General features: G+C 38.8%; 1 protein-coding gene across 1 annotated transcript; it reads right to left on the bottom strand.

The window, feature by feature from the left end:
• Positions 1-951: 951 nt before the first annotated feature.
• Positions 952-12,317, bottom strand: LOC121296471 (alanine aminotransferase 2-like). The gene is made up of 11 exons (XM_041222082.1): positions 11,842-12,317; positions 10,289-10,378; positions 9,075-9,183; positions 7,160-7,293; positions 6,712-6,955; positions 6,218-6,297; positions 5,521-5,657; positions 5,093-5,267; positions 4,553-4,708; positions 3,238-3,350; positions 952-2,963 (listed from the first exon to the last, which is right to left on the bottom strand). The coding sequence occupies exons 1-11, from the start codon at positions 12,166-12,168 to the stop codon at positions 2,852-2,854; spliced, it is 1,677 nt and encodes a 558-aa protein (XP_041078016.1). The 5' UTR covers positions 12,169-12,317; the 3' UTR covers positions 952-2,851.
• Positions 12,318-13,252: the final 935 nt, after the last annotated feature.

Raw genomic sequence — 13,252 nt, 5'->3', positions numbered from 1 at the left:
TCACTCTCAAAATGCTGCACGAACAGGTTGATTTTCTGGTCTCTGTTATTCGTCGTTTGTTTTTCTGTATGATCTTTAGACTTCAGCTTTTTCGATATTTCTTGGAAGGCTTATTTGTATAGGTGTTTTTTGCAAATGAAACTCACTTGTGTACTTTTATTTCCCTTACACCTGGTATAGTGGGTTTATTTAAAGCCTACACATTTTAGTCACAATTGGCGCAGTTGATTCTAATTTTCAATTGAAAGGGACACCTCTATCACAGTGAGGGTCAGCGTGTAGGCCTGTGGGGTGGTATAAACATAATATTAATAAAGCTTCAGTTGAATTGAACTGAAATGTATGTCCAATACACAAGTGCAATGTGGTGTACAACCTAAAAGAGCTCAACTCGAAAGATTGTTGGCACAAAGGAATTGCTAGTATGTTCAACAGTTTGAGCCCCATTCTCTTTTGCAGGAGCTACGAATCCACTTGAACCTTGCATGTTTTTTTTTTTTAAAGATCTCGCTGGCTTGTATTGTGCGTCTTAATTTAGTTTTATTCCTTGTCCTTTGTAGGAAAGATTGCTTTCATTCTGAAGCCAATTTATAGAGCCAATTATTATTTTTTTAGCCTAGGCAAAATAGGACCATGAAACTTCACAGAGCAACAGGAGACATCAAGGAGCAGCAAGGTATGGAGCAGTGGTTCCAATCGTGCTTTGTCCCGACTCCCAGTTTAGTATTTTGATGTACAAAACGTAGTACTGGCTCAGATATTTGAATATTCAAAACAAGCACTGCTTAAAATGCACTAGCACTGAAAAAAAAAAAATAGCGATATAGTAATGGAAATTTACTGGTCCTGATTTTCGAAGCTTGATCAAGGACATTTTTGTAATACTGATGTTATTCAATTGATGACATGTGGTTGTATGTTCTTTAGTAACTTAAATAAAGACAGCACACAAAAAGAAAAAGCTGTATTACACAAAACTTAAAAAGCAAGCAAGTCTTTTTTTTTTTACACATTGGTTCCTCATATGTTTTTAGTTTGATCTTATTTTTTCTTAATAGTTTTATTCAAAACCTCTTTCCAGCTGTAAGAACTAGTAAACATCTGCTAGGTAGAATTTTGCAATCTGTCATTGTTATTTTACTTATTTAGTGTAAACACAGACATGTTTTACAGGTTAGTTCATCCTAGTTTAAAGGCTATCTCCCTTTAATTCCATAACATGCAAGACGTGCAGTTTAGTGTTACATGTAAACTTATAGTTATAGCCCACAGTACATAATAAATGAGTTTTAATCAGCTGACAGTGTACACGGCTCCAAACAAAGTATATGTGTACATTACGTTCTTTAAAACCTCTCATAAGTAGGTCAGTTAGTGCCTGTATACACATGCTTAATATCTCAGCATACCCTTTGGTTATTTGGAGCCGTGTAGAATATCAAATTCAATAAAAGAAAGTCTACTTTGAAAACTGCGTGAAACCTACAAGATGGTTTTAATGCCTTTTAGGTTTATAACATCCCCAGCTGAGTTAAAAGTTCTCAATTGAAATATATATAATACATATAAAAATATATCTAAACAGAATGCCTTGAGTAATAACTCTAGTTTAGGATTTATGAACAGGGATCAGAGTTACCATGTAAACCAATAAAAATTGTTTGAGACTAGGGGTTTTAATTGATTAATCACACTTGTAACCTGTGAATGATTAAAAAATAACTGATCAATAAAATCAATCGCAGAGCGGATGATTATTCCATCAACAGATAACGTCAACATTAAAACCCCTATTTGAGACCAAATATAATGATGAGCTTGCCTATTTAAAGACAAGCTATTTTCCCCATGGCATTTCAACTTTTCCTAACTCCAAGCACCTTTTTATGAAATAATTGATATGTTTCAGTAAAGCGGTGTTGTAAATAGTCACTAGCAGCACTTTCTAAACTCTAGTGCCATGCAGGTTACTTTTTTGGAAAATCTCATTAAGCAACTTTCTTTGGACCAGATTTTAAATCCATCCACTTTCATCTACATTTGTCACAGTTGTAGTGTTTAATACAATGATTAGCAGATATGAGACCTTTTATAATGAACACTGTAATGATGTCCTATTTCTCCACTACAATTGTATGCAATTAACTGTTCTTAGCCATGTCTGATCTGACTGGCATTATACTTACAACAGCTTCATATTTGGTTGTTTATAGGATGAAAAGAAGACATTAAAATGTGTGAGCTTCCACGACACTGCCATGTTTCTTGATGCTGTTGCCCAACTGAATTAATTAATTTTGCAGTACGAAATACATTAACCATGCAGATGTCGTTTGCACTTGACTGCAATCCAGACCATAAATGCATTAGCAAACTTATGCACACTGATGATCTGCTAGGCACTGTATAAAACATACATTACAAAAATACAAAAGTATGAAACACCTCAAAAATAGAAAAAACTGAAAAGGCAGATAGCCCAGCTGTGATTGAAGCTTTAAGAGGGCACTTGGGTATTGGGTTTTTGCAAGAACAGCTATGGATAGGCAAACTCATTTTAAAGGACCTCTTAAAAACATATACAAATATGAATTATTAGCAACAGTTCCATAAGTCCTGCTATATTAATGAAAAATATCCTTACATAATACTATGAAACAGTTAATAGTGAAACAATCGTTTGGATTTTTTAAATTTCTAAGTAGATATTACACATTTCTATGAGCTAGGACTTCAGCAAATTTCTCAGAAGTAAGGGCAAACAATGTTACTGACTAATTTTCCCATCCCCCCATCCCCATTTTCAAGCCAAATATTCTACAGTAAACCAAGCATCTTCGCTTCTTAACATTTATCTTGACACGGCATCCAGTGCAGCATATCTTTGTAGAAACTTAATGTGGAAGTCTTTAACTTTCTCTAGGAGCAATTTCAGCTTCTCAGAAGGTGGAAGAATGGTCATTCTAGAGAAACAAAAAACATTTACTTCAGTACATTAAAAAAAAAAATCAAAACTACAACCGTTTCAATTATATTTATCTTGACTCAGAATCCATCAACAACCATTACTAGAAACATACTTCACTTAAGCCAGTTCTTCAAAAATCTTATTCATTCACTTTAACGATGTCGCTGCATTCAAATCAGTTGTTTTACCTACTGTTAGCTTTATTTAATATCCTTAGTTACCACTCCTTCAGATGAGTAAAGAATATATGAAACAAAATGTTCCATTACCTGAAGTGGTAGGTTCCTTCCTTTTGCCCAAATCCACTGCCTGGCACAACACATATCCCAGTCTCCTCAAGCAGTCTTAGACAGTACAGCATGTCTGGGGTCATACCCAGTACCTAAAAGACAAAGCAAGGGTTTTACTGTGCATCGCCAGAAAGTATCTGGTATTCTGTAATAAACATCCATGGACTTTTCCAAATGATTTGTCACTCCTAGCAGTTCTGAATCTCTGTTGATGTTCTCCACAAACTGTAATCAACACCAAATACATGGAAGGGACAGGGGGTTGTCTACCAAATAGATTAAAATTGGACCCTCCTTGGCATTTACGGCATACATATACAGTGCTCCCTCGCTATAAGGCTCTCGATTATAACGCGTCTCGGATGTAACGTTCCTACAGCATGTCCCCCAATTCCCTATACTAGTGATTCATGCAATATTTCTACAGTAAATACAGTACCGATGTTGTTCAAACTGTAAAAAACTTCTCGGTCTAACTTCTGTTCTATCTCTCCCTTTTGATACAGTATCTGAACTGAAGAAAAGCTGCGCTGGCACTTTATAACAAACATCTTATTCAGCATTCGTTTTATGACTCAATAAATATTAGACCTATTACGTGGTTATCTTTCCCAATGTATTTACTTTTTTGCTACAAGAGGAGCTGCAGATTTCTCCAGGAGACAAGGCGCTTCAGCCCCGCTCTGGCAGCCGAACCAGAGGCGAGCCCAATCCCTCTTCCCCTTTCCTGACCCGCTCTCCTACTCGCACTTGGTTTGCTTGTCTGTCTCTTCGAACTGAACTCCCAACCACTGTTTAGCCAGGCTGGTTACAGTTTAAAAACTGATAAATAAAACGATCCACGAGTGGGAATGTTACTTTGCCTAAATAGGCTTTAATACAAAAACCATTTTTTAACAGTTAATTCTAATGTACCCACGAACATTTTTGCTTAAGTGTCTTTGAATTGTAAAACGAGGGGATGTACACTTAATATCTCTCCCCCATAAAATAAAACATAAAATCGGTCCTTCACACGACATGACACAGAGGACGTTGCAAGAGGTGGGGAGGGTAAAATATTGCGAGTCCTCGTGACACGGTGTGTGTGTGTATATATATATATATATATATATATATATATATATATATATATATATATATGATATATATATATATATATATGAATATGTACCCTTAAATGCTTCATAACCTAATTTATTATTTATTTAACAAGTGGTGTTTAGATCAATTTATTACATGACCAACGTGCTGATTGTAAGATTTATCCCACTGTAAAGGGCTGTCCACAAACCTGGGCTTCTTCGATTGCTTTGGGAGGAATGAAGATCCTGGGGAAGGCGTACATTGCTCCCTGCACAGGGTTACAACGGATCCCAGGGACTGTGTTCAGGATCTCCTCTGTGAGCTTAGCCCTCTCAGCCAGGTTACTCAATACTGATTTTTTTTCCTGCAGATCACGCAAAATAAAGAAGCAGGACAATAAACACATAGGACAGCATTGTATTTACTGGCATGCAAATTACAATGGCCACCTGCTGTAAAATGTGTCTTAGATGTTCATACCAGTTGGAAAACCCAAGAAAGGATTGTGTTTGGTTCTTTTAAAACTGATTTCACCAGACTTATGAATGTTTATTTGCTCCTTAGCATCGGTTCAGAAAACCAACACCAGACAGCACAAGCCTGTCTGAAATATCACAGAAACCTCCAACACTGGCTAAGACAAGCTTGTTTTCATTCAATCAATGAATCACATGCTACAGGGTCATTACTAAGATCCTTCTGTAATTATTTTGATCAATGAAAGGCATTCCATGTTTTACATTCTGACCTTGGTGAATTGCTCATACGACTGCTCTCCAGACCGCGGGGGGTTAACCACGACATCCATGGCCACCTGTCCCGACACTGGAGGGCAGAGACGGACCGACAACAGCTTCATCATCTGAGCTCTCACCTCTGGCTCCAGGTTGATCACCTCCATGTAACCACCTCTGTAGCCACACCTAGGGGGCAGGCATCAACACAGATTGGAACACAGGACTTCATTAGCAAGAGGGATCTGTTTCCACAGCCCAACGTGGCCGTACTCAGTTTCATGCTCGGATGCATTCTTGTTGAGCACCGTGCTTTTAATTTTCACGATCACTTTCGGCCAGCAGTATCCCAAAACGAGTTACGTGCAACACTGATGAGCCAGAAACTCGATACCCATGCTAAAACGGTTATTACATGTCTTAAAGTACAGCATATACTCACTCTCCCATGTATCCTTTGGAAGTTGAGTGGAAGGAGGCCAACTCCACATTGTTGAAGTACTCCGGCCCCATCTCACACAGGACCTTCTTGAAGGAATGAAACTTACAGTCTGGAGAATAGACGTTGTCTTGATAAACCTGACAGATACCAGAGGAATCAATTAGAAGTTATACTGAGCGTATGTCCAAGGATAGTAATTCCACACGATTTACTAGACACCACTTTCAGTTAATTTGATTTAAATTTAGTCGTCGCCAATGGTTTTTACCTTGGTTTTCTCCGCAATTTGGAATGCCCAATTATTATTTTTATCCTGGTTCACCGCTGCAATTCCCCGGCGACTCAGGAAACAGAGGCTGAAACACGCGTCCTCCGAAACGTGTTCCTGCCAAGCCCTAATTTTTCGCAGTGCAGATCAACAGCGAAGCCACCAGACCTATAGTGCCGGAGGGCAACACAGATCTGAATGTCTCCACTACAGACCCGCAGGCACCCTATCAGCCACAGGGGTCGCTGGTACGCGGTGAACCGTGTATTCCCCTGCCGGCCTAAGCCCTCCCTACCCAGGCGGCGCTTGTTCAATTGTGCGCCGCCCCCTAGGAACCCCCGGTCACGGTCAGTAGTGACATGGATTTGAATCTGTGATCTCCAGGCTATAGGGCGCATCCTGCACAAATGAGATTTTATTTTTATTTACCTCGTCAGACAGAAGAAAAAGGTTCTCCTTGTAAGCAAAGTGAATGACCTCTTCAATGCACTTCCTGCTTTGAACCTGACCTGAACAATTCAAATATGCTTATTAGGTTCACCTTATGAAATACTAAAAACAAGTGTTTTGGTTTCACAATAAACTGACTAAAGTTGTGTTTACTCAGACCTGTTCCACATGAAACCTAGTCTCATTTACTCCACTTTATTTACATTCCCTTCCCGCCTCCCCCCCATGTCAGGATTTTACATCGAAGTGGACAACTTGCCTGGAGTGGGACATATAGACCCCCCCACTCCCATCTCCAAGGCAGTTTATCCCCTGACATTCCCCAACAGCAAACAAATATTTATATTTTTAACCTCATTTATTTTTCTGCAACTTTAAAAAAAAGATTCTCACAGCCTCATTGCTGACTATTAAATAGCCCTCTTATTTAGGGAAACCCCCCCCTTGTCCATTGTGCTTGTTCAGAGACACACCAGTTGGATTGCCTGGGTTTATGATGCACAGCACTCTGGGATTGCAGTATTTCCTGGCTGTGCTCAAGGCTCTGTGCAGCTCATTGACATCCATAGCCCAGCAGTTGTCCTCATCCAGGTAATAGTTAACCTGGACCATGTCCAGTTCGGATATGGCTGCAGAGTAGAGGGGGTATTGGGGGATAGGAATCAGCACGCCTGTGCGAGTCAACCCTTCTCCTGACACCAGCAGCTTCAGAATAGTCTGCAGCAACACAACAACAAAAACAGAATACAATACTTGCTATAAGCCCAGGTATCACACAAACCTCATTAGAAATATTGATCTATGAAGTTAAATAAATACAGTCAGATCCAATATCTAATATCCACATAAAGCAATACAGAGCACCATGGTAAAGCAAGTCACACCAATGTAATGAAACAACAGCACAAAGACTGCACCTACAGAAATGCCATCACTAGCTCCCGAGGTGAGGTAGACGTTATTTGGATCAGCCGGGACGCCCCCGTCTCTCTGCTCCATGTAAATGGCAACATCCTCTCGGATACAGTCCAGGCCCTGACTAGCACTGTATGAGCCTGCAACAAAACATCAAAGATGATCAAGCTGTTCTGGGGAAAACCCGCCTTTTATTTATTATAACACAGAACTGGTTTTGTCTGGATTAACAAACTCCGATTAGCACTAATCATGGAAAACCTGTTCAAAAAGTCATGTAGAAGATGGGATGAATCCAGAGGAGTTTGTCATAACTAAAGAAGCAGTGAATGAGTGTCACTGTTCAAGACTTTACTAGCAGAGGTCGCGTTGTCCATGCGTTCGTGAAACGCACATGCCAAAAATTTTGCGTCACATCCATCAAATATTCTTTTTAATACAAAGGCTAAGAGACTCCAGGGATGTGCATTTTGGTATATTTTTATGAACATTTAACTCTATGGCATGTAGTAGTTTTAATAAATATCTGTCTGTGTATAGCTATACATATAAACACAGACACACTTTTTTCTTTGTTAAATATACTAACAGTAGACCATTCACATGACAATGAGACAGGATTCTAAGCACTGTTTGTTGCCTTCATCTACTAGTGTTTTAATATTTTTCTGCATAAAAATAACAGCAACAGCAACTCTTTAAGCGAAGATTCTTGAAAAACTGTACATCCGTGCACATGTTTTTTTTTTCTTGTTTTGTTTTGTTTTTTGCTCAGCAGCTCTTTCAAGAAGTAAATGGCTGAGATGCAGATGAGCAATCTTCATGAGAATCCTCTGAAGATGCTGACTGCTTAGCTAAAAACCAAACAAAAAAATATTTTTTATGCTTAGAAAAAATCTGTAAGGGCTTCCCTGTTAAACTAGTGCGGAAAACAACAAAAGCACAACGTTAAATTAGGCGGCTGCAAAAATGAAATGCAAGTTAAAAGTAGGATCGGGGATGAACAAGTCACGTAATTTGTCAGCTGTTTGAAATAAAATTAAAGGGACCAGAATTAGGCTCAGGCAAGTATGAAGATAAAAGCAAAGATTGTTTTGCAATTAACAGCTTTTTCTGCGTTTAATTATGAAACAGAATCAGCTAAATTTGTCACCTGATTAAAATAAAACTCAACAAGCCCTACTCGTGTGTGTGTGTGTGTTCGCATTTACTTTTTCCAAAATACTTGTTTTATTTCTTAGCAATATGGATCTCTGTTAATATGGGGCATAGCACATTACTTTAAAATAAAACACAGTGCATGGTGGAATACTACTGTATTAATTTCCAATGTTCACGGCGCTGATGGGAACTGTAACCAAACTACTCTAATAGCATTAATGTGTGTACGCATTACGCCCAACCAAACATGAAACGATACTACAGTGTGGATGCTACAGTTCAAGCTGGATTAATTAAAACGTTTTTGAGTACGGTTCTCAAGATCGGTTATGTAGTGTGGACAGGGCCTAAAAATAAATATCCTTAATATTGCTGGCAAAGCCAAATATGAGGCTTATTGCTGCCACCAACAGGACTGGAGTGTACCTTAATCAATGCTGTTATATAGCAGAACAGTTTTTAAACAAGTAAGTATTTTACGGTCATTGCTGCAGTGTAACAGATTAGCATGAATATGCATGTCTGTGTCCCATTCCAATTCTGTGCATCCAATGAACGGAAGACAAAATATTTTTCTGTCTGGATTTGTTTTGCATCTAGGACGCCAAATTCTGCCTTAACGCGACCTCTGTTACTAGCCTTGAATGCCTGCACCACAATACGGGTGCAAACATAAAAAGGGCGGTCTCCATGACCTACAACAACAGCATGTAGTAGAATACCATCTAGCAAATGCACAGGAAAAGTCTTGAACACATACCCAAGCTATTCCCTCCACAGCCCTGCAGAATCCGACGGGCTCTTGCTTTAGAGTCTTCTGGGAAAACAGGACTGTCCAGCAGCTCTGGGCATGTGCAAAGAGCCACTACCTGAACACAAAGAGCAATATGATGAGTTCTTCATTCAGAGTGATTTCTCAACAACTGAACGTTGGGGGCACAGGTAAATTGAAAAAGAAAAATGTTATTATCTGAGATTTTTATTTGCAATATAAAGAGGCTCTACATACAGTAGTTTCCCTATTTTCTAACTACTGGTGACTTCAGTCATGCTTTCATGAAACTAAATACCACTGATATGCTTATACCATGTGCTATGCAGCTGATGCTAACTACCAGTGACGTCGGCACAACCACAGAAACCAGACAGCTTTCCAAACAGATAGCTTTCATAGCAGTCCAGAAAGTACAGGTATAGGCAGCTTTGTAGAACAAACAGAAGAGTTCAAGTCAATTCACACTACAAGCTACAGTTGACTTCACTCACGCAAACAGCTTCTGCAGAAAATGGAGGGTTGTTCATGTTAAAAGATTCTGTTTCATTCTTCACTCTGGACCATTTAAAGTGGCGATATCAAAAACACAAGCCAAGTTTCAAGAAACCATTGGGGTAACCTTGCCCAGCACAAAGCAAAATAAGCGCAACTGTAAAAGCGATGGGGGTCAAGGTGGGGCCAAAACTAACCTGATCCAGCCTAGGCATAGTGTGGAAAGCAATGCTTAAAATAACCTGCTACTGCTCTCTTGCCAGGGAATTCCACACAGTAACAAAATAATTCCTACAGTAATTCAGTGGACAATTGAAAAGGAAAAGCACAGTTATGCTTTTGTTGTTGTAAAAGCTTTACCTATCCTGAACCAAAAACATGAGATTATACACACACTGCACATTACATTTATTAAACATACAGTAACACAAAACTGGATCAAAATTATACATTTGCTGTATTTAACTGAACATTTGAAATAAATATAAGCAAAACATTTAGTAAAACATCTGCTAAGAGTGGCAGTTTTAAAAAAAAAAAAATATTGCCTATTCTTACAAATATATAAAAAATGTATATTAGTAGAACACGATGTATGATTTGGTTTCCAAAGGAGCTGGATATTATCTTTATAGATGCTGGTTTTGGAGCAGAACACACTGAACCAGATTTATTTAAGATTACATCTCTCTAATCATGGCTATTACCTGGCGGAGAAAGGTGATTGGCTGTTGCCCCATAGCATGAGCATCTCCAATGTTGGCCTTGATGACCTCTGAAAAAGGCTTCTTCATTCCCTGCAATGACAAGCAACAGTGGGAATAGCACAATATGAGGATTCTATTAAAGCTGTTTAATTGATTGAGAACCATATCCCCATTTTCAATGAAAAACAGTAGACCTGATTTAGTATTTGAGATCTTTGACATAGATTCTTACATGCAATATTCAACCAGTAGTAAAAACAATGAAGTGTTTTATTTCCGCTTGCTGTTTCAACCCTTACATTTTACTCTTCAGTTTCATGATCTAAACATTCAAATGATATATGCTTATCTGTGGATTCCCAATTCTTCCTATGCACACTGGTGTGAAACTTACTCAGAAACTAACAAGGGGGTGAAAGGGTTGATGATTGACTTGGTAATATCTGTGTTTAGGCACTGCAGCTTTAATGGAAATGAAAAAAGACAATAAAATAATTGCAAAAGAAAGTGTGTTTTCCCACGTTGAAATATTCTACTGCCAATTTAAAAACATAAAAGGTTCTTCAGAAGAAACAATTTGTAACACGCAGGTTTCTGTTCTGTGAGGGAATTGTTTTCCAGATGTTCATATGATAATCAACGACTGAAATGGTAGACAGTACTGATGTGAAATTAAAGTTCTTTCTTTGCATGGGGAAAAAAAAACAAAACAAAACAAAAAAAAACTGGCAAGCCTGGCAAGATCAAATAGATCTGGCCAGAATGCTTGGTTTACAATGAACAAGAAGTTTCCTGCATACTACATGGTGCGGGAAGTGGAAGACAAAAGATTGGCTGTCTGTGCTTACTAGAAACAATGCCCTGTCTATTTATATATCACCTGCAAAAAAAATTGGTTGTGCAAAGATCGATTTCTCCTAGCACGTTTGTTCTGTACAGGCTTACTGAATCAGAAAATCTTTTTGTAGTTAATGCATTTAACATTTGATTAGTTTCAATAAAAGTTGCACGAGATGACAGTGCACTCAAAGCCGTTATATGGCAACTAACATTCTGAATCAACGGATACAGCTTCTACGTTAAAGGTCACATGAGTTACCAGATGATGAACGACATTGTGAAATGTGCCATTTTAAGCGCTGTTTCTACACCCTGTGAATTTGCGCATCGTGACCTATCATTGCCACCCACAATGACAAAGTCTGCACAGGTGTTGTTGCCAGCACATGAAGACAACGCCTTTAAATCCACCAATCATCACGGGAGGTGTGCCTTCGTGGGGGTGTGGGTGTTGCAGATCATCTTCGTCTGACGCAAGCAAGCACTAGTAAACAGACTGGTTTATGAATTTATTTATTTATTTAACTAATTTCAGCGACATCCAGACACGTCCTTCCTACCTTAAGCGTTCACGCCACTGTAATCTAAAACATAGTGCAACTATACCTGGAACACGGGTTAAGAATGTGCCCTGCAAGCTTTAAAAACTAAACAGTATTCTGTATACAAGAAACACTGGTAGAAGCATGTCAAAACGAAAAGTCCTTTAGTACCTGCAGCAATTCTCTTTCGATTTCTCCCGCTTTGATGACAATGGGTCCCCTCACTGCATACTCCACCGCCTTGACATGGGGGTTCAGGGTCTCCATGGTCAGCACTTTGTCTCGGGTTTTGCCATTTTCTTTGGAAAGTGTTGCTGTTGCTTCGGCTGTGCTCAGACGCTTTACTCCGGTCACTTGAAACGATTTTCCAAATCGTTTCAGTAGCATCACTGACGAAGACAGGCAGCGAGTCGTTTTGAGAGCGTTCATATTTAAATGACAGTGGTCGAAAACACCAGCATTTAAAGATATTTTAGCGATCGCTTGACAACGATGCATTTTTACCTATTATTTCGTAGTAAACGTTATTAGTTAATAATCGTAGATAAAGATACTTTAGAAAACATGTCGTACTGTTACCCGTTTCACCGATGAAAGTCTCCTGCCTATTTTTACTCGTTTCTGTTCAGCGCGAGGATGCGTTTGTAACAGTACCTATTGTTAGCGGTTTTTGGGTATTGGAGTCATTTCACCAGCTGAATACGTAATAGCAAACGAGGGCATCGGTTAAGAGAACTACAACTCCCAGCGTGCATCACGAATTGCTGACGGTTACAGAAACGCGCCTCTAACCTGGCAAGGGAGCAATGTGTGCTGACAGACAGATAGATTAACCACAGCTGTTAGAATGTGTAGTGCGAATATGGTGCACGACATAACCATGATAAGCAAAACAAAACAATGTAAGCATGCTAGTAAACTGCAAAAAAACAGAACACCACAAAACAACAAAAAAAAAACCAGTTACAATGGCCACCTCTTCAGAAGCACGTCTTGGATCTTATGTTCTGACCCCAAATACTTAAAAAATAAATAAATAAATAAAATGAACACATGTTTCCAGTCTGTGTGAGCCAGACACCTATTGTATAGCGCTGTTTCAGACTGTAAACTACACATCAGTAGCACACACTATGAAGCTAGCCCTGCAACAGTTGGACACATTTAAATACCAAAGTATCATTTTTCTAAGTGAAATCAGAAAGCATTTATGTAGATAAACACAATGCCAGTAATCCATAGTGAATACCAGGTAAGAACTTCCTATTTGCAATACATTTATATATAAATCATGTTTGCACCAACAACTGGTTGGCAAGATCTCCAAACTAAATGAGTAAGGGTTTATAAATGCCTCAAAAAGTTGTACATTCGTAATGTACTTTGCATGATGTGTGAACCAGGTTTGCATTTGAATTCGGCTTCTCTGCTGTGTTTCAGTTGGCCCTTTGTTTTTCACTTACTCTGCAGCGTTGGAGAATACTTAGAGGAGTGGTTGTGTTTGCAAGAAGGGGCAGAGCCCAGCTCTCCCTAAGGCTTTACATAATTACATAGTTGAGATTCAAGGATTTCTTTTTTTTTT

Source organism: Polyodon spathula, chromosome 21, assembly GCF_017654505.1.
Source record: "Polyodon spathula isolate WHYD16114869_AA chromosome 21, ASM1765450v1, whole genome shotgun sequence".
NCBI lineage: Eukaryota > Metazoa > Chordata > Actinopteri > Acipenseriformes > Polyodontidae > Polyodon > Polyodon spathula.
Note: the sequence above shows the minus strand (reverse complement) of the source record. Positions and strands in the feature narration are given on the sequence as shown.

Excerpts from the sequence above, each read along its gene's own strand:
- LOC121296471 (XM_041222082.1), bottom strand. The coding sequence starts at position 12,168 with ATGCATCGTTGTCAAGCGATCGCTAAAATATCTTTAAATGCTGGTGTT. Across the intron at positions 10,379-11,841 it reads TCGAAAGAGAATTGCTGCAG|GGAATGAAGAAGCCTTTTTC; the intron begins GTACTAAAGGAC and ends TTGTCATTGCAG. Across the intron at positions 7,294-9,074 it reads CTGTGGAGGGAATAGCTTGG|GCTCATACAGTGCTAGTCAG; the intron begins GTATGTGTTCAA and ends GTTTTGTTGCAG.